The sequence below is a fragment of the Rhipicephalus microplus genome, unplaced genomic scaffold (genome assembly GCF_043290135.1).
Source record: "Rhipicephalus microplus isolate Deutch F79 unplaced genomic scaffold, USDA_Rmic scaffold_23, whole genome shotgun sequence".
NCBI classification, from domain to species: domain Eukaryota; kingdom Metazoa; phylum Arthropoda; class Arachnida; order Ixodida; family Ixodidae; genus Rhipicephalus; species Rhipicephalus microplus.
The window spans coordinates 3,802,240-3,828,716 of record NW_027464596.1 but is presented as its reverse complement, the minus strand read 5'-3'; the positions used below and the strand labels follow the sequence as shown (position 1 = coordinate 3,828,716).

At 44.3% G+C, this 26,477-nt stretch overlaps 2 protein-coding genes across 6 annotated transcripts in view; one reads left to right on the top strand and one right to left on the bottom strand.

Moving 5' to 3' along the window:
- The window catches only part of LOC142786393 (neprilysin-1-like), a 557,390-nt gene that overhangs the window by 293,652 nt on the left and 237,261 nt on the right, over positions 1–26,477 (bottom strand). The gene's annotated exons all lie outside the window — the stretch shown is intronic.
- The window catches only part of LOC119169406 (monocarboxylate transporter 13), a 32,343-nt gene continuing 28,850 nt past the window's right edge, over positions 22,985–26,477 (top strand). Inside the window, exons 1-3 of one of the 3 annotated variants that reach the window (XM_075884074.1) lie at positions 22,996–23,116; positions 23,187–23,422; positions 25,340–25,419. In XM_075884074.1, coding sequence (XP_075740189.1) covers positions 25,410–25,419 — 10 coding nt within the window. In that variant the 5' untranslated portion in view covers positions 22,996–23,116; positions 23,187–23,422; positions 25,340–25,409. Of the gene's footprint in view, positions 23,423–25,339; positions 25,420–26,477 lie in introns of all 3 variants that reach the window. The other 2 variants (XM_075884073.1, XM_037420493.2) reach the window with 2 other exon arrangements.

The window sequence follows — 26,477 nt, the reverse complement described above, 5'->3', positions numbered from 1 at the left end:
CTGTTAGATCTCATTAATATTGTGTTAAAACACGGAAAAACGAGCCCTTAGGTATACACTTCTTTCCCATATATATATATATATATATATATATATATATATATATATACTATTAATGAGATTTAACAGACAATGATGCCAAGGAAAGTATAGGGGAAGATATTAGACGAAATTGTAAAGTAGGTATGAAGAAAAGTGCGTGAAAAGATAACTTGCCGGGGGCAGGATCCGAACCTGCGACCTTGGAATGAAGCGTTCGATGCTCTACCACTGAGCTACCACGACAGCTATCCCCAGCCACCTTATAGGGTTTATATGTGCAATAAACGTGGGAGTGTCAGTCAGCGCCACCAGTAGCCTTGGTGGCGAGTGTGGCACACTCTTTTGAGTCTGTTTGGCGTCACGTAGTACGTGAAGTTGTTACGAGTGTGCAGCTGACCAATAGTCCCTCGTATACAACCCAAAGACACTACGTCTGCCAGTACGTAACCCTCGTTAATGAATAAGGAAAAAAGTGTATACCTAAGGGCTCGTTTTTCCGTATTTTTACACAATATTAATGAGATCTAACAGACAATAATGCCAAGGAAAGTATTAGGGAAGATCTAAGACTAAATTGTAATCTAAATATGAAGAAAAGTGGGTGAAAAGATAACTTGCCGTGGGCAAGATCTGAGCCTGCGACCTTCAAATGACGCATTCGATGCTCTACCACTGAGCTACCACGACAGCTGTCCCCCAGCCACTTTTCAGCCACTTAATAGGGTTTATATGTGAAATAAACGTGGGAGTGTCAGTCAGCGCCACCAGTAGCCTTGGTGGCGAGTGTGGCACACTCTTTTGAGTCTGTTTGGCGTCACGTAGTACGTGAACTTGTTACGAGTGGGGAGCTGACAAATAGTCCCTCGTATACAACCTAAAGACATTAAGTCTGCCAGTACGTAACCCTCGTTAATGAATAAGGAAAAAAGTGTATACCTAAGGGCTCGTTTTTCCGTATTTTTACACAATATTAATGAGATCTAACAGACAATAATGCCAAGGAAAGTATAAGGGAAGATCTAAGACTAAATTGTAATCTAAATATGAAGAAAAGTGGGTGAAAAGATAACTTGCCGCGGGCAAGATCTGAGCCTGCGACCTTCGAATGACGCGTTCGATGATCTACCACTGAGCTACCACGACAGCTGTCCCCCAGCCACTTTTCAGCCACTTCATAGGGTTTATATGTGAATTAAACGTGGGAGTGTTAAGTCAGCGCCACCAGTAGCCATGGCGGCGAGTGTGGCACACTCTTTTGAGTCTGTTTGGCGTCACGTAGTATGTGAACTTGTTACGAGTGGGCAGCTGACCAATAGTCCCTCGTATACAACCTAAAGACACTAAGTCTGCCAGTACGTGACCCTCGTTAATGAATAAGGAAAAAAGTGTATACCTAAGGGCTCGTTTTTCCGTATTTTTACACAATATTAATGAGATCTAACAGACAATAATGCCAAGGAAAGTATAAGGGAAGATCTAAGACTAAATTGTAATCTAAATATGAAGAAAAGTGGGTGAAAAGATAACTTGCCGTGGGCAGGATCTGAGCCTGCGACTTTCGAATGACGCGTTCGATCCTCTACCACTGAGCTACCACGACAGCTGTCCCCCAGCCACTTTTCAGCCACTTTATAGGGTTTATATGTGAATTAAACGTTGGAGTGTTAAGTCAGTGCCACCAGTAGCCATGGCGGCGAGTGTGGCACACTCTTTTGAGTCTGTTTGGCGTCACGTAGTACGTGAACTTGTTACGAGTATGCAGCTGACCAATAGTCCCTCGTATAAAACCTAAAGACACTAAGTCTGCCAGTACGTGACCCTCGTTAATGAATAAGGAAAAAAGTGTATACCTAAGGGCTCGTTTTTCCGTATTTTTACACAATATTAATGAGATCTAACAGACAATAATGTCAAGGAAAGTATAAGGGAAGATCTAAGACTAAATTGTAATCTAAATATGAAGAAAAGTGGGTGAAAAGATAACTTGCCGTGGGCAGGATCTGAGCCTGCGACCTTCGAATGACGCGTTCGATGCTCTACCACTGAGCTACCACGACAGCTGTCCCCCAGCCACTTTTCAGCCACTTCATAGGGTTTATATGTGAATTAAACGTGGGAGTGTTAAGTCAGCGCCACCAGTAGCCATGGCGGCGAGTGTGGCACACTCTTTTGAGTCTGTTTGGCGTCACGTAGTATGTGAACTTGTTACGAGTGGGCAGCTGACCAATAGTCCCTCGTATACAACCTAAAGACACTAAGTCTGCCAGTACGTGACCCTCGTTAATGAATAAGGAAAAAAGTGTATACCTAAGGGCTCGTTTTTCCGTATTTTTACACAATATTAATGAGATCTAACAGACAATAATGCCAAGGAAAGTATAAGGGAAGATCTAAGACTAAATTGTAATCTAAATATGAAGAAAAGTGCGTGAAAAGATAACTTGCCGTGGGCAGGATCTGAGCCTGCGACTTTCGAATGACGCGTTCGATCCTCTACCACTGAGCTACCACGACAGCTGTCCCCCAGCCACTTTTCAGCCACTTTATAGGGTTTATATGTGAATTAAACGTTGGAGTGTTAAGTCAGTGCCACCAGTAGCCATGGCGGCGAGTGTGGCACACTCTTTTGAGTCTGTTTGGCGTCACGTAGTACGTGAACTTGTTACGAGTATGCAGCTGACCAATAGTTCCTCGTATAAAACCTAAAGACACTAAGTCTGCCAGTACGTGACCCTCGTTAATGAATAAGGAAAAAAGTGTATACCTAAGGGCTCGTTTTTCCGTATTTTTACACAATATTAATGAGATCTAACAGACAATAATGTCAAGGAAAGTATAAGAGAAGATCTAAGACTAAATTGTAATCTAAATATGAAGAAAAGTGGGTGAAAAGATAACTTGCCGTGGGCAGGATCTGAGCCTGCGACCTTCGAATGACGCGTTCGATGCTCTACCACTGAGCTACCACGACAGCTGTCCCCCAGCCACTTTTCAGCCACTTCATAGGGTTTATATGTGAATTAAACGTGGGAGTGTTAAGTCAGCGCCACCAGTAGCCATGGCGGCGAGTGTGGCACACTCTTTTGAGTCTGTTTGGCGTCACGTAGTATGTGAACTTGTTACGAGTGGGCAGCTGACCAATAGTCCCTCGTATACAACCTAAATACACTAAGTCTGCCAGTACGTGACCCTCGTTAATGAATAAGGAAAAAAGTGTATGCCTAAGGGCTCGTTTTTCCGCATTTTTACACAATATTAATGAGATCTAACAGACAATAATGCCAAGGAAAGTATAAGGGAAGATCTAAGACTAAATTGTAATCTAAATATGAAGAAAAGTGCGTGAAAAGATAACTTGCCGTGGGCAGGATCTGAGCCTGCGACCTTCGAATGACGCGTTCGATGCTCTACCACTGAGCTACCACGACAGCTGTCCCCCAGCCACTTTTCAGCCACTTTATAGGGTTTATATGTGAATTAAACGTGGGAGTGTTAAGTCAGCGCCATCAGTAGCCATGGCGGCGAGTGTGGCACACTCTTTTGAGTCTCTTTGGCGTCACGTAGTATGTGAACTTGTTACGAGTGGGCAGCTGACCAATAGTCCCTCGTATACAACCTAAAGACACTAAGTCTGCCAGTACGTGACCCTCGTTAATGAATAAGGAAAAAAGTGTATGCCTAAGGGCTCGTTTTTCCGTATTTTTACACAATAATAATGAGATCTATCAGACAATAATGCCAAGGAAAGTATAAGGGAAGATCTAAGACTAAATTGTAATCTAAATATGAAGAAAAGTGCGTGAAAAGATAAGTTACCGTGGACAGGATCTGAGCCTGCGACCTTCGAATGACGCGTTCGATGCTCTACCACTGAGCTACCACGACAGCTGTCCCCCAGCCACGTTTCAGCCACTTTATAGGGTTTATATGTGAATTAAACGTGGGAGTGTTAAGCCAGCGCCACCAGTAGCCATGGCGGCGAGTGTGGCACACTCTTTTGAGTCTGTTTGGCGTCACGTAGTATGTGAACTTGTTACGAGTGGGCAGCTGACCAATAGTCCCTCGTATACAACCTAAAGACACTAAGTCTGCCAGTACGTGACCCTCGTTAATGAATAAGGAAAAAAGTGTATGCCTAAGGGCTCGTTTTTCCGTATTTTTACACAATATTAATGAGATCTAACAGACAATAATGCCAAGGAAAGTATAAGGGAAGATCTAAGACTAAATTGTAATCTAAATATGAAGAAAAGTGCGTGAAAAGATAACTTGCCGTGGGCAGGATCTGAGCCTGCGACCTTCGAATGACGCGTTCGATGCTCTACCACTGAGCTACCACGACAGCTGTCCCCCAGCCACTTTTCAGCCACTTTATAGGGTTTATATGTGAATTAAACGTGGGAGTGTTAAGTCAGCGCTACCAGTAGCCATGGCGGCGAGTGTGGCACACTCTTTTGAGTCTGTTTGGCGTCACCTAGTACGTGAACTTGTTACGAGTGGGCAGCTGACCAATAGTCCCTCGTATACAACCTAAAGACACTAAGTCTGCCAGTACGTGACCCTCGTTAATGAATAAGGAAAAAAGTGTATGCCTAAGGGCTCGTTTTTCCGTATTTTTACACAATAATAATGAGATCTATCAGACAATAATGCCAAGGAAAGTATAAGGGAAGATCTAAGACTAAATTTTACTCTAAATATGAAGAAAAGTGCGTGAAAAGATAAGTTGCCGTGGGCAGGATCTGAGCCTGTGACCTTCGAATGACGCGTTCGATGCTCTACCACTGAGCTACCACGACAGCTGTCCCCCAGCCACGTTTCAGCCACTTTATAGGGTTTATATGTGAATTAAACGTGGGAGTGTTAAGTCAGCGCCACCAGTAGCCATGGCGGCGCGTGTGGCACACTCTTTTGAGTCTGTTTGGCGTCACGTAGTACGTGAACTTGTTACGAGTGGGCAGCTGACCAATAGTCCCTTGTATACAACCTAAAGACACTAAGTCTGCCAGTACGTGACCCTCGTTAATGAATAAGGAAAAAATTGTATACCTAAGGGCTCGTTTTTCCGTATTTTTACACAATATTAATGAGATCTAACAGAGAATAATGCCAAGGAAAGTTTAGGGGAATATATTAGACCAAATCGACTTGTGTGTCGTGACGGGAACAGACGGTGTGCTTCCAGTTTGCGTGTGCGATAGTCACAGCTGATGAAATCAGAATGATGTCTTGCTCTCTGCGTTGTACAGATGGTGCCTTCTTGTCCCTTTCGTCGTTTTCTGTGGTTTCGGAGCTGTAATCGTAGGTGCAGTCTTGATCTCTTGCGTCAAATACGTTTCTGGCGCCGATCCCTTATGCGAAGATGCATCACGTCTTGAATTTGTTTTAAGAGGCTTACTTTGCGTCGTCGTCCTTGTCGGTGTATTCGTTGGAGTGTCTGCGATTCTTGGACTTACTTTTACTGGCGTTGCTGATGGTGCTGTGGAACGCATTGCGGTTGGAGCCCTTCTTGAACATCGCGCTGGTTTTCTTGACAATTTTATTTGATGTGGTGCCCAGTCTGCAGCTCTTTGTCTGTTGGCTGTTGTCATGCAGTTTGGGCAATGAGTATAATGCTCCAGAGTTGGTAGAAAGTTCTTCCGAAGCTTCTTCTGCCCTGTTCACTACGAGAGGCTCTTGCGCATTGCAGCGTGCGACGTTTGATGCGTCTGAGCCTTCGGTGTTGCTTCGACTGTCGAGTGTGTATGCACCGGACGGCGATGCATGAGCCCGTGCTGAAGGAGCATGGCTCGACAGGGTATTTTCCCGGTGCGTCAGCTCGTCTATCGTGAACACGGCGTCCTTATTAGGCGAACGGTGAGCGCCAGGAGCGCTTGAAGAGCCGCGTGATTGAAACCCGGGTAGTGGACCACGTACGCGAGACGAAGAGTGAATTGCATTATTAGGTGGGTTACCAACGTCTCGTGCGTGTGCTGGAGCGACGACTTCGAAAATACCGGCTTTTGCGAAGAGAAACCACATGGAAAGCTATGTTCTATGAGAAATGAGCGTGTACTGTGACGGCTGAGTAGGATTGTCTCCCCATGATTGGTAATAGGGAAATCCATATTGTAGTCGTTAAAACAGGTGATCATCTCTTCCTTGATCTTCTGTGACGATTCGTCCTTGTCGAAGATGTGGGTAAGGTAAAATTTGAATGCCTCTCCAGTTCCGTAGTCGCTGAAGTTTGTATTCATCTACCGTTCCGATCATGATGCAGCGGTAGCGTGGAACTCGAACAGGTCGAACCAGTCTTGTACAGGTACATCGTCCACTGCTCCGGTGCACTTGGGGATGGGAAGGTCAGTCGATGGTTCTGTCATGATGCCGGTAACTGCATGCGCCTGAGATCACTCCTTCTGTGGTCGATATTCAGTTGAGGCGTATTGCCGGTGGCTTCGTGAATGATGTGAGGTTAATGAGCGGTGGCTAGGCCTTCATCCTCTCGACTCGTGTGACGCTATGATGAATGGGAGACGTGGCCTGGCTTATACGCCATGTTTATTGCATTCTGACTTCTTCCTCCTCAGCTTCTATCAACCATCGTTACCTTTTTACGCTGCATATATATATATATATATATATATATATATATATATATATATATATATATATATATATATATATATATATATATATATATATATATATATATATTCGAAATACCTTACAGACCCAACAGGGTATTGTGTAAGGGGAGCATAAAGGGAATACATACATGAATTGGTACACTTTCTATACAAACAGTAACATGACTTAATGTCAATTATTATACAAATCCTAACAGGAATAAGAATGAGAAAATAATAATAATAATTTTAATAGGAATAGAACGGCAATGAACATCAGACGAGTATACGCGTGAGATAATAATTTAAAACAAGCTAAAAAAACTAGCACAAATTGTGAAAAAACTTTTCATTATTCAAAAGAAAACATCACTGAATAAAACACAACAGAACTGAATGGCATGTTAGTATTCAAACCATCAAACAAAATAAGTTTAAAGTAATAGAAAAAAAACGAGATACTAGTAGTAAATAAACGCGTAGGTGCCGATTTTGATATGAATAAAACGTGCAGTTAATCTTGTAAATGGGCGAGTAAAAGGTGCCGGAATTTTCCCCGATGGCGTTCTGCAACGATTTCATTTGGAAGGCTGTTCCACATTCGGATGACACGGGGGAGTGCAGATGAGTTAAAAATCTATGTTTTGCCGTATATGCGTGTGAATGAAAGATGATTATTTAGTCTCTTTGATGTGAATGCAGATGTTTGCAATGTCAATGGTAATGGCCTTGTTTCATGTACATATTTATTGAATAATGAAAGGAGGTTTAGATCACGTTGGCTGCTCAAAAGGGAAAGTGATAGTTTTTTTTTAATCTGTGTTATGCTTGCGCTATGTTCGTAGTTTTGTGAGATAAATCTAGCGGCTCTATTCTGGTTCAATTCCAGCATGTTAGTTAAATAGCTGTAATGAGGGGACCAAACTGCACAAGCGAACAAATGTTACGTAAGCTAAAGCACGTATATTTGTAGGCGCCTTGCGTAGATTTCGGCGTATGTAGACTAATGATCGTGAGGCGTCACTGCAGATGTTGGTGATGTGGGTAGTCCAAGAATGGTTGAATGTGAAGGTTACACCTAAATATTTAAAAGAGTCAACACTAGATACGAGATTGCCATTATAAAGCAAGAAAACTCAGACTTAGAATGTTTGCGAGAGAAGGACATTACATTTACTTGAATTAAGGAACATTAGCCAACTATTACACCAATTGCTGATGAGGTCGAGGTCATTTTTAATTATTACGTGGTCAGAAGTACTAGTTATTGCACGGTAAATTATACAGCCATCAACGAAAATGCGCACTTGTGAGGATAAATTACTTGGTAAGTCATCAATATAAATAAGAAAAAGCAGTGGACCGAGAACACTCCCTTGCGGCACACCAGAAAAACGCACGAAAGTGGGGATGAAAAGTCATTAACAATGGTGATTGCTGCCGGTTAGTAAGAAAGTTCCGTATCCATGACAGAGTTGATGAATCTATACACAAAGAAGAGAGTTTAGTGATTAAGCGGCAGTGAGCAACACGATCGAAAGCTTTAGAAAAATCTAGAAAAAGACAGTCAATTTGCAAGTTTAGATCTAAGTGATGATGTAGGTCAGTCGTGAATTCAAAAAGCTGTGTTTCGCATGATAGGGCCTTTCTAAATCCATGTTGGTTAGGGAAGAAAAAGTCATTCTGCTCTAAGCCATTGTAAATAGGGGAGGCGATTATATGCTCAAGCGTCTTACAGCAGATGGATGTCAGAGAAATGGGTCTGTAATTTTGAGGTGATTTTTTATTGCCACTTTTAAACACGGGGATGGCCTTTGCAATTTTCCAGTCATATGGAAGCTGTGCTGTTGATAGTGATTGCTGAAAGATGTGGCATAATATTTTACTCGAGGGTGAGGCTGTACTTTTTAGTATATTAGTGTTAATCTCGTCAATGCCCGCTGACGTGGACAGTTTAAGATTATTTATTATAGATGCGATGCCGTCAACGGTGATTTCAATGGGCTGCAAAAAGAGATAGTCAAGATCGGCTACATCGGGGATGTTTGTATGATCTCCAGTGGTGTAAACTGATGTAAAGTAAGTATTGAAAGCGTTAGGAAAGTCTCGATCTGGAATGGGAATGTGGTCGTCATTTTGCAACGTTATTTTGTTATCGTGACGTTCTGTGCACACTTGTTTCCAAAACGTCTTAGCGTTAGTGGTGAGCAGTGACGGTAGATCATGAGAAAAATACTTATAACAGGCGGTGCGTATCGCGGAGCCGTGGCTATTCAAGAAGTTTTTATACCTTTGCCACGAAGCAGCAGTTTGCGCGCGTTTAGCTGCCGCGTACAATCTTTTTTATTTTTTCTTCTGTTAAGTGATTTATTGAACCATGGATTTTGTTTATCATTCGTTAGTTTGATAGTAGGAATATGTTCACAAACTAATGAAGCTAACTTGTTTTTGAAGAGTGTCCAGTTGTCTTCTACGGATCGATTATGAAAGGATGGTAAAAGTACGCTCTCAAAGAACGTGCATAATTCATCATTTATAACAATGTAATTACCTCTATTATAATCGCGAAATGTTTTTGTTTGAGCTCCAGCGAGACAATGTGGGACGTTAAGAATCATTTGAATTAACCGGTGGTCGCTGAAGCCATTTATGTATGTTATATTCGATATAGTATGTGGTGCCGTTGTTAATACCAAGTCAAGTATATTCGAGTCGCGATTGGGTTGGCTTATGATCTGGGCTAAGTTAAAATAAAATGTTAAGGCAATGAACGCAGTGGAGACATGGCAATTAGATGAAAGCAGCTTCCAGTTTATTGAAGGAAAAAAAAGTCGCCAAATAAATAAACGAGCTCAGTTGGACACGTCTTAACAGCATGAGTTATGGTGCATCGTAAGTCGCTTAGAGATGATGGATTAGTGTCAGGAGGGCGATAGCAGCAACCAAACAATAATTTCTCAAATCGAGTTCTGCAAACAACCCATACAATTTCTATATTTGTAGCAGACGCCATTAGATAAGAGGTTATTGCCTTTTTATTGCTTATAATTACGCCTCCAACCCTTCTGTTAACGCGATCGCAACGGTAAATGTTATAGGTATTTTGTAAGGGACTAACTTCATTGTCTAAAATATCTGCATGAAGCCATGTCTCAGTGAAGATGATTATGTCAGAACCCGTGTCACCAAGGAAGGAACAGACCTGGTCGAGCTTTCGTAGAAGGCTGCGAATATTAGGAAATGATATGGTGAGTGATGGTAAATTCTGAGGCTCAGGTGCCTGCTTGAATTTACCGGTGCGAGTACCACGCCTTAGCTATCTGCCTAGTTGCACTACCGTGCTTGTTGCGTGGTTGTACACGTAGTTACATCATCTATGCGCAATCTGTCAACAGCTAGCTTAAAAAATTCATTTCTAGCCTTGGCGAATTCGATAAGCTTTCTTCTTGTCTTTCGCTATATATATATATATATATATATATATATATATATATATATATATATATATATATATATATATATATATATATATATATATATATATATATATATATATATATATATATATATATATATATATATATATATATATATATATATATACATTAGCACCACCATGCCAACGCTCACTTTGCGTTACATCCCATGGCCTCTGCCACTGTCCAAGAACGCGAGCTCTTTAACGGACACAACTATTCAAGTTTTGCTCCCGCAAGTCAAGTTTCCCCGCGCTATACTTGCAGCTCCAATGATAATCTCCTTGTGCGTTCATCTTTGTGTTTATTAATCATGACTATGCTGTCAAACTGAAGTTCACAGCCACGAACACTGAAATATTGGACCAGAAAGCCATCGTTGCCACTGCGAACGTTGCACGCATGCTCCCATAATATGTCACTTTACGACATCAACAACGTCACAAAGCACTCACACCGGGCCAACAACACCTCGGAATGACAGGATCAGGCAGAAGGGTCTACCACCACCTTTTCTCGGGTGACGTTCATGCCAACTACCGGCGCAAGCACAGGATGCACACAGCTAGCACAAGACCGAGCCGACTACCGGCGCAAGCACAGGACCGAGTTGACTGGTGGAACATGGGGAGGCCCTTGTGCTGCAGTGCACGTGATCAGACTTATGTTGATGATGAATATAATGCAGGAATATATCGCCTGAACCATCAGGACAACGGACTAAAGAGGTAAACTTCAGGACGGTTTACTGGAGACTGGAAATCCTGCTACAAGGCGGACTTTTGAATACACTTACAAGCGTCATCTTCATAATTTGTCTTGTTTACGAATATATATTTTTAGCAACCTGAAATACGAATTGAAGATGTGAATGTAAAAAAAATTATAGCCAGTACCTGGAATCGCACTATCACGAATCAAGACCTATCTTCTCACCAAGCAGAAGATCGTGCGTCATTTAGTCAAAGCATGCACAGATATGCATGCACCGCCAGGTATTGAAATTTGAACTCGAGCCTGCACATGCCATCAATCTTTTTGGAAGAAAATGCAATGCTAAAAACTTAAAGACGTTTTGTGTTTACATTGCGTCAGTGATCGTGAAAGCACCCAAAACTTTGCCTAATGCGCTGGCAGTAATAACCATCTAACTGATTTTCTCCCAAGCTCTAGCGCTGGTCCTATACCCATCCGTGCGACTGATTCTGTTTCTGACACCTATAGTTGAACTCGTCGCTATAGCTTGTGTGCCATCTTTTTCGCTTTGTGCCATGATTTTGTGTTTGTACCACGATTCTCATAAACCATGGACGTAGGTGTGAAGAAGATTCACTTCTAGGATGACTGCCAGTTGGGCGTGTTGGCAACGGTTCATGATGAGACAAGCGCAAAAAATACACACACTCAGAGAGGACACAGACAAGCGCTTTGTGTCCTCTCTGAGTGTGTGTATTTTGCTCACGAAGGCGCATAAATGTGCGCCTTCGTGAATATTGCCACGTTCCATTTCCCAAGTTTTTGTTATCGTCCGAAAACACCGCACGATTCTCAGCGCAAACCGCGGCTGCAGTTTTCTAGAAGGTTCCGGACTGTAGTAGATCATTTCGATAAGATCACGCCCACTGTGCGAACGGTACAGATTGTTCTGGAACCTACGCCACCGCCAGCGATAACGCTAGAACATTCGACGGCAAGAGTATAAATGCCGACGCGCTTCGCCGCTTGTCAGTTGTTGATCGAAGGCCGACGCTCCGTTCGCCGCTATCAGTCCGAGACTGCTATCTGTGCGAGACTGCTGCTGTAATTGGACTTTCAGTTTACCGGGCACAGGTTCGCCCAAATAAACAGTTAAATCCTAACACGAAGTCTCCTGTCTTCGGCCACGTCACGACCCCGTGACAATATGAGAGTTCACTAAAGGGGGCCCCTTACTCACACTTAGCGATGCACTGCAAGGAGTGCACATGCCAACCAAAATTTTACGACACACGGATAATTGACAGGCACAACAAGCGGACGACGAGAGAAATAATGGAAGCGTATAGAATACGGAAAGGAGAAGACAGTTGCGTCAGCCAAGCGTCAGTTCTACTAACAGATGCGGAATTTGCTTTTTTGGACGTCACATAACCCAGTGTTTTTCTCTATGTTACGTTTTTTGTTTTTTTGTGTTTCTTTGTTTTTTACGTTTTCTTTTCTTAGTTCTTGGTACGTGTTTGTTTCCGGTTGTGGGCGCGTGCATATTTTGTAATATCACGTTGTTGATGATGACAGGTGGAGTTGGGAATGACGTACATGCGTGTGATGTATTTATTAGTGTTTGCTTCGAAATAAAATTTTCAGTTGCTAGTAAGCGCTTGTCTGTGTCCTCTCTGAGTGTGTGTATTTTTTGCGCTTGTCTCATCATGAGATTCACTTCGCTGCATGTACAACTCACGTGCCCGAATGCAAGCGTGTTTCAATGAAGTGGCTGTTACGCCTACGGACGGTTAAGCCAAGTCTTGTAAGATTGCATGCGGTAAACACCTAGTCTTGTGCGTTGAGTGATCTTAGAACTTTCTTCTCTGCTGGAGAGACGTACGCAGTCCTTTTTCTTTGGATTTACGGTTTCTGTATAAACCACAGGCTACGGTCATTTCTGAAGATAAGTTTATTTTTGTTCCGCAGTACTGTAGCTGTATTCAAAAACAAAAATAAATTCAAGGATTCTCAAAATGAAATGCATTGCGGTGCACCACGAATTGCATATGCGACAAGCTTCAGCAATGCGCGACTCTGTAATTCGTGCAAAATAGATTAATAAATGGTCCACACATGAATGTATATGGGCTGTGGTTTTCGTTCGCATTCGAATGCTCATGAACGAAGCTGTTTTATACATTTCCCCAATCTTAAATGACTCACCGTATATGACCTTCGGTGGTCACTTGATGAAGGTAGTTAAACAATATTATTAGGAACAACCCTCCGTGGTCGTGGTACAAGAGGGCGTTTACTCGATCAGGGCTAGCTCCGCCTTCCCTCTTTCGTTCTTCTCTTTGTCTACGTCCGTCGCGCCTCCCCCCAAGCCCATGCCCCCCTTTATTTTCGATGGGAAAGGGAACGCATGACAATCAATTCTGTCGCCTACGACATGTGCAACGTTTGTACCGGTGGTCCACCCCGTGGTCAGTTGTCAACCGCACTAAGCAGGTTCTGAACTATTAGTCTCGTCCGTGATGCAGTCGCGTTCTTCGGACAAGTGTTCTCGTACAGTCATCACATCTGTGATACCAATCTCCGATGAAGCCTGACGTAAATGATGCTTGCTTCCATCTCTGTCATTTCCATCTCGGTGTGGCGTTGTTGGTGCACTCCGCACTCAGGTTCTCCAGTAGACGGTTTATACTGCAGTGTTTTGCAGTCTTCTACACGAATTTCCTGGATGCTTGCGCCGACGTTTCTTGCCGTAGCCCGAGCCCTGTGCTTCTCACGATTCCGTAGGAATATGTTTGCTGCAACGCTTGAGCGGTTGGTTCGCGCGGGGGCGGTTCAGCTGCGGCTCCTTTTTCAGGACCCGCCGCTTCGCTTTCAGAGGCAGAAGTAGCCTTTTCACCATCGCTTTTAGGCGACCATCCCCTTGTTTTGTTGCATCATCGTCTGGTACCGCGCGGCTGATTGGAATGAGTTAAGTTCTGACGTCTCAAATGCGCATCAAACAATGAGGACACGAAAGGCTACAAGGTAGGACTGCTCGCTCCACGGACCAGGTTATCAAATTGGTCATTCTTGATAGCTGTCAAACTGTCAGCAGGTTTTTTCGCACTCATCATCACTTGGCTAGTGACAGCAACGTGTTCATCATGGTCGATATTTTCACAAATGCCACAGCTGCCATCATCTGTTCGACTTCCTTTTCATTTTTCAAGTTTGGCAATCGCTTGATTTTTTTATTTTGATAATTTTTCGTATTCATATGAAGGTTTTGGGGCGTTAAACCCCTCATATCATTCACTCAATGATTTTTTTTTGTTTCTTGGTTCTTCCTTCAACTTCAGAGTACTGCCAGAATCCTCCAATGACTGTTCCGCTCCTGTCCCATTCACAGCGTCAAACGTTTGCTGAGGAGTATTTTTCATGCACGTTATTGTTGTTAGTTTCTTGCCAAAAGTGGCCAGAAGCATCGAATTCTGCAGTAACTATTCCACGCTTTCGCACGCCATCACGCCTAATGCTGTGTTAGTTTCTTCCAGTTTAATCGAACTGTTTTCAAATACTTCTAGGCCTGCAGACAGACTGCTTACGTTTTGGAAATATGAGCCTTCGTAACATCTCGTGGCTTTTCCATTGTCTTCGGAGATGCATTCTTTATTCTTTATTCTTTATTCGGTGAGTGCCCCGCTTTGCTCAAAAAGGCGTTACAGCAGGGGGGTTACAGACTGGAATAAAACAATTCTTCGTTTATACAGCACACTTGCTTGTCTTGCAGCCGGTTCCAATCTCTAATGGTCATCACAAAAAAGGAATTATAAAACATGGTCGTTCTTGCACGATATTCTTTCACTTTGCGTCGGTGGCCATGTTGACTAGATATGTAACTGGGTTCACTGAAATAGTTATGACGGTCAATTCCAGTCCGCCCATGAAAAACAGAAAAGAAAAACTTGAAACGCAGTTTTTTCCTGCGTAAAGAAAGCAATTCCCAACCCAATTCAGCTTTCATAGCACTGCAGCTGTCTCTCCGCTCGTAACGCCCTAAAACAAACCGCGCAGCTCTGTTTTGTATTTTTTCAAGCTTATCAATCAAGTTCGCCTGCATCGGGTCCCACACAGGACATGCGTATTCCAAAATCGGTCTAATACATGTGAGATAGGCTGTATTTTTTAATGTTCGGGGTGCCAATCTTAGGTTCCTCTGAATGAAGTTTAGAGCCCTTGCCGCTTTGCCAGCAACGTGATCAACATTGGCATTCCATGAGCAGGCATGCGACAAAACAACGCCAAGATATGTGCATGTTGGTTCGGTAATAACAGTATGCGTATCTATGGTGTACGCCGTTACTATTGGTTTCTTTTTTTTTGGAAACACGCATATGAACGCAATTTTTGGGGTTTAGCGTCATTTGCCACTTCTGGCACCACTGTACAATACAATCCAAATCGTTCTGCAAATAAGCACAGTCACCTTCGTTCTGAACCTGTCGATATAACACACAATCGTCGGCAAATAAACGCATGCGCGACGAAATACCCACAGAAATATCATTTACAAAAATAAGAAATAAGAGAGGCCCAAGGACAGAGCCTTGGGGCACGCCTGATGTAACGTTAACATAGGATGAACACTTCCCATTTAAAAGAACGCATTGACGCCTGTTCAGCAAGTAATTCGTTATCCAGATGAACACATTTGGGTCGAAATTTAGAGTCTGTAATTTAGCCAGGAGAAGGGAGTGTGACACGGTGTCAAAGGCCTTTCGAAAATCTAAAAACACACAATCTGTTTGCCCACCTTCATCAACGTTGGAAGCCAGCTCGTGAAAGAACTCTACAAGTTGCGTCGTACAAGAAAAACCTTTACGAAAACCGTGCTGCTCATTTATTAATACATTATTAGCAGTAAGATGGTTCAATATGTGCTTGGATAAAATGTGCTCGAAAATTTTGCATGCCACTGACGTCAATCAAATGGGTCGGTAATTTGTTACATCTTTTTTTGAGCCACCCTTATGAAACGGAACAACATGACAAATTTTCCAATCTTCGGGTAGAGTTCCCGTTGAAAGGGATTTTGAATGAATTATATAAAGGTAAAGGGAAATTGGCAGTGCACATCGCTTTAGAATACGAGGAGAGATGCCATCAGGACCAACTGCTTTGGATTCATCTTGGTTTTCTAGAAGAGAACATATGCCACGGACACTCAGTTCTACCGGTGGCATCGGCGGAATCGTGGTTGGGTGTGGTTTTGAAGGAACGTCAAGCTTGGGCAAGAACACAGACTGGAAATATTTGTTTAAACAGGTAGCTTTTGCTTCCTCATCAACTACAACCATATTATTAAAGTTTAGTTCAGCCACTCTAACATGATCAGACCCACACTCTTTGATATAATGCCAGAAACACTTTGAATTAGTTTTCATTTTATTGCTGAGCCCTTCGAAATATTTTGTTTTTGCGCTTTCCACACATGATTTATACTGCTCCGTTAATGCTTGTAATTCTTTCACGTGGTCACTGCTTCCAGATTTCTTTAATTTACCAAAAACCCATCGCCTTTTCCGGATTAATCTCAAAATACCGGACGTCATCCATGGCTTCTTGCGTTTATGAAGCTTTCCGGCTTGTTTCGCAGGTATATACTTATCTACGAGTGCTAACAACTTGTCCTTAAAGCTAAGCCATAAATAATTCATACTGTAGTGTTCAGCTAGGCATTCAAACACGGACAAATAATCTTCTAGCTTTTCGACTATTCTTGTGTAGTCACCCCTACTGAACAGAAAAACCTTTCTTGCCGCACTATTTGAGGTGTTTTTACATTCTTTTTTGATTTCTGCAACAACAGCCATGTGGTCGCTGATTCCTGGAATAACATTGACATTATTCACCATACTGGGTGAATTTGAGAACACAAGGTCAAGAAGGTTATTATTTCTAGTTGGGCAAGTAACAAACTGGGTAAGGCCGCAGTTGTCTATCATATATTTCATTTCTATGTTTGCGCGGCACCCAGTGCCTCGTACGCATATTCCATCATGCCATTCTAAGTCTGGCAAATTAAAATCACCAGCAAGAAGGAATGTTCGGTTTGAAACTTCCGAGATAATCTCATTTAACGACTGAAGTGTTTTGTAGTCCGAGTTTGGGGGTCGATAAAATGCACCTACCGTGAATGAAGAATTATCATCTAGGGTAATCGTGCACTAAACAGATTCAATATCACACTGAATGTCGAGGACAGCAGATTTCAAAGAACTTCGCACAAGTAAGAATACACCGCCCCCATGGCTTGGTCTATCTTTGCGGTACGCGACAAAGTCACTTGGAAATACTTCACAGTCGCTGATATCACGGTGCAGCCACGATTCTGTTCCGATAACTACGTCAGCTTTAACAGACTCGACAAGCCCCGCCAATTCGTCCGTCTTTTTCGTTATGCTTCTACAATTTATTAAAACAGCGACGAAGCTGTGTCGGGCGTGTTTTTTTTTTTTCCAGGTGCGCGTCATTTTTTTTCGCAATGGAACGACTTCCTTCTCGTCATCCCATACATACGTTTTTTCATCAAGGGAAAGCCTCTCAAAGTTCAGTCTTACTTTTGTGCTCTCACTTTTGTGGGCTCTACCGTATTCCCATAACCGCTTTCGCACTTCCCGAGTAGCTGGCGCAAGATCCTGATCAATGCTGAAACCTGACCCCTTCAATTTTTTTGCGTTGGACAAAATTTCTTGCCTTTCTTTGTACGAAGCGAAATTTGCGATGATAGGTCGCTTTTTTTGTTCACGGTATACACCAATGCGATGTGCCCTCTAACAATGCCACTTCGATTCCAAGCTTGTCGCCAACGATTTTTTTTTATCAATTCCTGGGATTCGTCCCATGTTTCTTTTTTATTGTCATCTACTCCATAAAACAAAAGGTTTTGTCTACGACTTCTGTTTTCCAGGTCAACGTTCTTAGCCTGTAAATTCCTCAACTCTTTCTGCAGAATCGAAATGTCATCCTTATGCTCTGTAACTATTTTGCCTAAGTCTTCGACTTGCTTCTTAGTTGCTCCAAGGCTGTCCTTTATGTCCGCTATCATTCCCTCATGCTTCGCGATCCGGGATTCAAAGGAATCTAGCTTCTTTAGGATTTCAGTCTGCCCTTTTTGCAGGCTTTGTAAGATATCCATTTCAACAGGGCCCGGGTTAAGTTCCCTATCGCCGGAAAGCAACAACAGTAGGAACAAATAAAACACCCTTTTAGCAAACAGAAAAGGCGTTCTTCGAGGCGCTCGCGCTCTGTTACGACAAGGAGCATCAGCAAATGCCAAAGTGGGAGGAGCCGGCAACGCACACAATAGTCGAGAAGCCCGAATGGGATAATGCAAACCAACCTGCGTGAACAACAGGGAAATCAGCTGCATGTCCGCCAGCGTGCCGGCTCCAAATCCCACGAGGCAGAAGCGTTGCTCATCTATATAGGGTTCATTTTGGTCCCTGGGCGCCAATGCCCGTAGGTGATTGGTCGATGGCAATCACTGAAGTTCCGCCACGCGCCGAGCTCGTCATCGAAGATAGCGGGCTTGGAATTCGTGGCGTGGTCTGACAAGGCGTGGGATGCGATACTCGCCGAAGATGACAGCACCGCTGAAGCTTGGTTTTGGCCAGAGTGTAGATCTGCGCTGCCGACAATCGCAGCGAGCCAGAAGGCAAATCCAAAACTTGCGAAAACCTGCGTGAACAACAGGGAAATCAGCTGCATGTCCGCCAGCGTGCCGGCTCCAAATCCCACGAGGCAGAAGCGTTGCTCGTCTATATAGGGTTCATTTTGGTCACATGGGCGCCAATGTCCGTAGGTGATTGGTCGATGGCAATCACTGAAGTTCCGCCACGCGCCGAGCTCGTCATCGAAGATAGCGGGCTCGGAATTCGTGGCGTGGTCCGACAAGGCGTGGGATGCGATACTCGCCGAAGATGACAGCACCGCTGAAGCTTGGTTTTGGCCAGAGTGTAGATCTGCGCTGCCGACAATCGCAGCGAGCCAGAAGGCAAATCCAAAACTTGCGAGAACCTGCGTGAACAACAGGGAAATCAGCTGCATGTCCGCCAGCGTGCCGGCTCCAAATCCCACGAGGCAGAAGCGTTGCTCGTCTATATAGGGTTCATTTTGGTCACATGGGCGCCAATGCCCGTAGGTGATTGGTCGATGGCAATCACTGAAGTTCCGCCACGCGCCGAGCTCGTCATCGAAGATAGCGGGCTCGGAATTCGTGGCGTGGTCCGACAAGGCGTGGGATGCGATACTCGCCGAAGATGACAGCACCGCTGAAGCTTAGTTTTGGCCAGAGTGTAGATCTGCGCTGCCGACAATCGCAGCGAGCCAGAAGGCAAATCCAAAACTTGCGAAAACCTGCGTGAACAACAGGGAAATCAGCTGCATGTCCGCCAGCGTGCCGGCTCCAAATTCATAGGCATTGGTGTATTTAAAGAAACCAGGTCGCTCTTAGGTTTTGCTGGCATCTCTGAAGTAATCAAGAGGCTAATAGCACGTGCTACGTATGTGAAGATACTGTCCGTGCACAGTCAGGAAAAACTGCCCCTCAGCGATCGCATACAAGATCTTCTCACGGTAGCGTGCAGCATTCTCGAGTTCTTGGTCAACTGCCTCGTCTTCGGTTACGTCGAGCATCTGCTTGTCCAAGTGGCGGAGCTCAGCTTCCCTAGTGATCAAAACTGCGACTTGCCTGTTAACCTCGCGTACCTCGGTGTCGGAATCCGGCAGTAGTCCTGACCGTAGCGTAATATTTCGTGATACGCTGGCGCTGACAGTCCCACGCACTTTTCGAAGATGCTCGACATACATCGTAGTCCCGGAACGAGCATTCTCGGGTTTCACAGCAACCAATGATAATAACGAGGACCGGTGATCGTAGAGCTGGACACCTCTTTACTGATGATGACGATGCTCATTAGATCATTGTCACTGAACAAAGGGTTAGCTTCGAAACCCACGTCGTTGTTCTTTTCGTTTCGTCGTTGTCCCTGCCACCAAGACTACCCCCCTTCTCCACTAGTCTATTTTTCACAACTATAGATCAGCTTCAGCTGCATGCACCATGTAAGATATTTTGAGAAATGACAACTATGTGCCACGTGCTTTTTCATATTACTGCAACAAATTAGTGAGTGAAAGAATCTTCATAATGACAACGTATTAGTTCGTTGTTTCTTGCACATATATGGATGTCGCGAATGTTAGCTGTCTTTCTATAGTTTCCCATGAGTCTGTTCAGGAATTTGCGAGTTCGTGCTTTTTAAAAAAGTGCTTTATTGAACTTTCATGATCTAATTTACCGCGGAGACTAAACTTGTAACTTTTCACAATAGCAGAGCTACGAAGGATATAATGACCAATAAGTTACCTAAGCAATCGCCTTTTCAACCACTGTTTTCGGAACAACCAAACTGCTTCGCAACTTCTCATAAAGGTTCCACTCTGAAACACTCAGAAACACTGACTGCTATTTCGCACCCGAGATCTCTATTGCGTCAAAGAAATGTTGAAATGGTCCAACTATTAAGGTTTGATTCAAACTCTGATATATTGTGGGGACCTTCTGGTCATAGCAGAGGTATGTCGTTGTCGCTGGGGTCGCGTAAGCTCTTCGACTGTACAGTTACTGCCTTGCTCATGGCGTTGATGTCGCTATAGCTGGCGACAACGTGCTCTAGTATAGCGCAGTCAAGACTACGTGAGAGCAGCTTCCGGTGCAAGTGTTAGTATTACACAAAGGAGTTCATTTGCTAGCAGTTTGAAAACACTTCGCAAACGCACCACTGTCTTCATTTCTTAATCTCCGGTAAATGTAGATCAACTAATGAACACCTACTCATTCATGCTCACAAGGTTTGATAAAAGTGCACTGCACTTCGACGTTCACATACTCCAACCGAGTGACGCCATCGTCGCCTAAAGAGGCACGAACATGTGAAACCAATTACGGCAACCCTGGAAAATCGAAACAGAAAAAAAATGAATATTCGTCATGGGATAAACTTTCTTACAACAAAAAAATATTGAACGCGCCACATGTTTCTTTTCTTTTTATGAGTTGTTTCACGCCACGCCATCTACAAAAAAGTTATCCTTCGCGGCCTGCATGCCGCGTTGCAAAAAAGTGCGTGCTTCGGATCCGTAGCCTTGCTGTGCTGCCAAAGTTGTCACCAGGTGCAGTTTTGGGTTGCTGCTTGCTTTGCTTTTGTCTACGCTTTCCTGTCCCTTGAAAACGTGCTGCGCTTTTTTAGATGCGGAAGCATCTTATACTCGCGCCTTGTAGTGCGCCGTCTGCGCCGTCCGCGCCGTCCGCACCGCTTCTCGAACATTCGACAGCTGACGCGCGCGCATGCGCCGTCGCGCCGTCGCCCACCATCTGTGCCACGCGCGCTTCTCCTTCGAGAACATTCGACAGCTGACAGCGCATGCGCCGTCGTGCTGTATATATACTCAAGGTCGGCGCTCGCTCGCTCAGTTGCCGCTCGTCGGTTGGTTTGTACGGCGCGTCGACGTCCAAGGTCGCGGTGAAATGAATTCCAACGAATCCACAAACACAATGATCGACGTCCCTTCGACCAGCGCCGTCCTTTCGCATACGTGTGTACGTGTTCACTCATTTAACACCCCCTCCTACAACCACGTTAACCAATTTAGCCATCGACCCAAGTAAGCCGCAATTTAACACCCCATTTCACAACCACGTTAACCAATTTAGCCATCGACCCAAGTAAGTCGCACTTTAACACCCCGTTAACCAATTATATGCTCCGCATCCTCCTCAGTGTTCCCCCGAGGGAAGCTGCGGGCAATTTTTTTTTTGTAAAGTATCTCCAGCAGTCACCATGTGCTGAAATATAGCCGCGGAACTAAATTTCTCTATCTAGGAATCTTTGTCCGGATTTCAATCACTATGGAAAACAGTATTAATATGGTATGTAATCCTGACGCTGAATCCGCTTATGAAATGATCCATATCTGCAATATCGGAAATAGGTTTTTTTCAAAACGGCAGCCTCAGCGGACATATTAAATCCCCCCCGCATCTATTTTCTTTACTACTCAGCCCATGCAGGATTAAATTTCGAGACGACGGCCCGCCAGCTGAGGGGAGCTTGAGGCCCTTGCTCTGGAGCGTTCACTTTCGTCTGAGCTCTACTAACGGTTGCTTAAAGTACTATCAAGTTCTCTCTATATAACAGTTTTAACTGGACGCCTGCTACCCAGTCACTGACACTAGAATTCATCACTGTTGGCCGAGATGCCTATCCGGAATATTAACCCTACCTTACCATAGAGGACTGAATTTCGACCAATAATCGTGATCTTGGGCTGGGCGCGTGATAGAACCAGACCGCGATAGTTGACGGCCCAGCTGTAAATCTGCCAAACATGAATAAGAATGAGATAGATGGAGGCTGCGGACTAGTCAAGACGCCTCTAGGCGGTTTTTTTTCCCTGTGTCCTCCATCTATGTATATATGGTTGAAATAAAAAAAAATGAGTTGATTTAATTTCCAGAACACTTCTGGAGAAAAATGATCTGAGCGCGTCTCGCACACCTGTTCAGCCCTGGTTATAGTGCCACTGTGGCTACTATTCCGTATGTTGTGAGCCTGGATCACTGCTTGCCTATTAACAGTCAAAGTGTTCTTCTGCGTCACACAGTTTTGAGGCCTCTTCGCAGGCCGGAGTGCCGGTAATGGCCGTGTTTATGACTTTGCACAAAACGCGACCGTTTTACCTCTCACAAGGCTTCACCCAAGAGCCTCATTTAGAGCGAGTATAGACAGCATGGGCGTTCATTTTTTACTGCTATCCTGCTTCTTTTGCGCCTTTTCATCGTCCGTCACGATGCTGAACCTCCTCACCGCCGTTCCCGCCTTCTCGGAAGAACACAAAATGCCTTGCGTGTAGGTATGCCTCTCAGGGCTGCAACGACCTCCCCTGAAGCTGCGTGTGCCCCTCCTCCTCTTTCACTTCCCCAAGTGACCTCCTCGGACAAATGACCTTGGCGGGGATCGGTGCGCGCCAACTCGTGCAAATGGCGACGAGCTTCGGGGCGTCCCTCTCCACCTGGAACGCAGTCTCGGCGGAGGAGGCGCCATTCCGGCCCGGGGGGTCAACCGGGAAGTGCAAGTGGACGATCCCTCGCCGCAGTTGTTGTTCCGAGGTGCGTGCCGCGATCTTGGAGCAGACTTGCGGCCGCCGCAGGTGCCAATGAACGGGTTGTGTTCGTGATGCCCAGCTGCCGTGAGTAGGTGATGGAGAGGAGGGCAGAGCAGAAGCCGTGCCTCTCCTCATCTGTCTTTGGCCTTTTCAGTTGTTTTCTCGTGTACGGGTGAACCAAATTGAGCAACAACGTCGTCGCTCTCCAAAGAATACCTGCCACCACGCGAGGCCTGTTCTTACACCGAGCACCCGCACTGTGCTGCATGGAATCGCTGAGTGTGTCGATCCTTTTATCCCCTCGGATACGTGCCATCCACAGCATCCACGGAAGAAACAGCGCGGCTACGTGACGCCGCTGCGCCGTAACATTTTGACCGCTAACTGAAGGTTGGTTTCTAAAGTATTATATCCCGTTATCTGTCATCAATAATTACAGTGTTGAAGTTACTGTGGCAGCGCTATGAATGTTTGCAGCTGAGAATAGGTTTCCAGACATCCACTTAACGCTGTAGCCATGACAGACATGACTTGCCCACACGAGCTTATAATTTGTGCATACCCCAAACAATTGGCGGTGCATGTGTTATGTAACCTGTCAGGTTAGCCCTTCGCCTTGAGACCCGCTAATGTGACAGCGTCGATTTGTTGCTTCTTGGGGTTACAAGCATTCACTGTTACGTGTGTGTATTATTTATTTATTTTATAATATTAATTTTCATAATACTGTCAGCCCTCTCTCGAGAGCTCTTACAGGAAGGGTACAACCAAATACAAAACAACCATTATACATCTATGTCAGGTAGTAGCATAGTCAATTAATACATATGTACCTTATTTCAAATAGGCGAACACTGCATGCATTTACATCAATTCCGGGCTGCGCATTCTAAACACCACTGGGAGAAAGAAAACGAAGAAACTCAAAGCAAGGAAACATGCAGGCCTTGAGTTATGCAGCTGCATAACTCAAGTACATGTCCAACAATTTTTCGAATTGGCAAAGATCGCTTGCATTTACTACAATGCCTAGCAACGCATTCCAAAGCTCAATTGCAGCTGGGAAAAAAGAATAATGAAACACATCACTCCGACAAGAGTACGGTACTAAAACACAGTCGTGATTAACCCTAGTGCTTCGTTTCCGTGACACATTTAAGTACAAATCTTTGTTAATTTTTAGTTGCCCTGGCAGTATCGTGAAAAGAGCCTTCAACCGGTTCTTTTGTTTCCGTGCCTCAAATGATTGCAGTTCACAGGACTCCAACCCAGAACCCAACACCGGGCAGTTATTCCACCCATTAGTCTGTTACTTGTTGTTTATCTCTATCTTTGGCGGGTGGGGTTGTGCTGGTGCGCCTGCGGAGCGTCGCATCAGATGGGAAATAACCTTTTCTGTTGGTACGTATCCGAGTGATGAAAGATGGTACTACTTTGAAAATAAATATAGCTGTTCTGAAGCAACCACCAGCGTAGAAGAAATAGGTTACGCACCAAAAAGGCGCAGACATATTACCGGCACACACGAATATTTGAAGAAAAAAATTACAATTTAGAGTTTGATTCGCAGAAAAGTGCTGGGCTCTGTGAACCTAGTTCTGCGATCACTTAGACCAGAACGGCTACGTCAGACTCAGCACCCAGTTGTGCCTAGAGTTAGCCTGAAGACATTGCTCACGCAAATCTCCACTGGAATTTCCTGAAACGATGCTCAAGTTGAGTGCGCGGCGCTTCATTCTCGACTTACATTGCGGCGCGCATCAATAAGGCATGATTAGTGCACTCTTTTATAGACACAGTCGCGAATGACTCACATTTAGATACGCAGGAACTGCTAGCGTGAATCACTGGTATTGAAGACGCCAAGTGCGGTGATGAAGTACGTCTGCCTACTGAAAATGACGCGATTTTTGTCACGTCTGCTTTTATTTTATTGCGACGTCGGCAGTACCCAACAGATAAGTGTTGCAAAAGTTTAATAACTTGTATTACAGCATTTCTTCCTACAAATCGACGTTTTGGTTTTTATTCCAACATTAAAAAAATGGCAGATCCCACGTACAGTGGGAATCGATGATATGCGAAGCACGAATGAGAAAGGTTAATTGATATGTCACTTTAAAGTCAGCACAACGTTATGAGGTAGAAATAAATAATGCCGTACTTGGCTTCCGTGTTATGATTCTCATGTTTGGATGTTTCGTTTAGCTTCTTCATCTATTCACGTCACGTGATACAATATTTAGTATATGTGGAGCTAGCGAAACGACCACGAGCACGCTGTGAGCATGGTATGTTGTCACGCAGCGCGGCGCGCACCTGCGAGTATACGACAGGATCGGTGCCTGGCGTGGCAACGTCGGCGTGACCCGACGAAATGAACTCCGGTGAGCATGCGCACCGCGTCACGTCGAAATGTATTGGCGCCTTGACTGTGGAATGTAGTCATGTTCTCACGTGACACGCATCTCTTCATTATAATGTTTGCACCGATCACATACCTTTGTCATCCAGTGACGTCATGTAACAAATTTGGCATATGTAAAGCAAGCGAATCGGCCGTGACTGCATCAAGAGTGTGGCATGTAGTCATGTTGTTACACGACAAGCATATGTCGTGATTATCACGTTTGTATGTGTCATTTACCTATTACGTCCGTTTGCGTCGCGTAATACCGAGTTTGGTGCATGTGAAGCTATCGAAGCGGCCGCCAGCGCATCATAAGCGTGGTGTGTAGCCATGTTGTTACATTACGCGCATCTTATAATTATCATGTTTGCACCAGTCACATGCCTTCGTCATCCATTCAAGTATCGTAATACCAAATTTGGTATATGTGACGCTAGCAAAACACCAGCGAGTGCATCAAGAGCCTGACATGAAGTAATGTTGCTACATGACATAGATGTCATAAGTTTCATGTTAGGGTCTGTCGCTTGTGCACGCCATGCAATCATGTCATACCATACCAGTTCTGCAACATGCCATGCGAACAAAACCACCGCAAGAGCTGCAGGACCATGAAATGTAAATCATGACATTCATGACACCCATGTCGTGATTTTCATGTTAGGACAAGTCAAATATGTTCTTCATACAGTCATGTTATGCCATACCAAGATTGGTATCGATACCATTATCGAAACGGCCAGGAGAGCGAAAAGTCGTAGGCGGCTAGAGATAGATAGATAGATAGATAGATAGATAGATAGATAGATAGATAGATAGATAGATAGATAGATAGATAGATAGATAGATAGATAGATACGCGCAAATAGATACGCGCCAAAGTTCACTAAGAAATGCTTCGCATTTATCAGAAAACGTGTCACAGAACCCCTCACGTGGGCGGCTGCACCGCGCGCGTTTACCGTAGCCGCCAATGTCGTCTGCTTCGCGACAATTCTTTGGCTACGCCTAGCACTTCCGAAACAGTAACAAGTG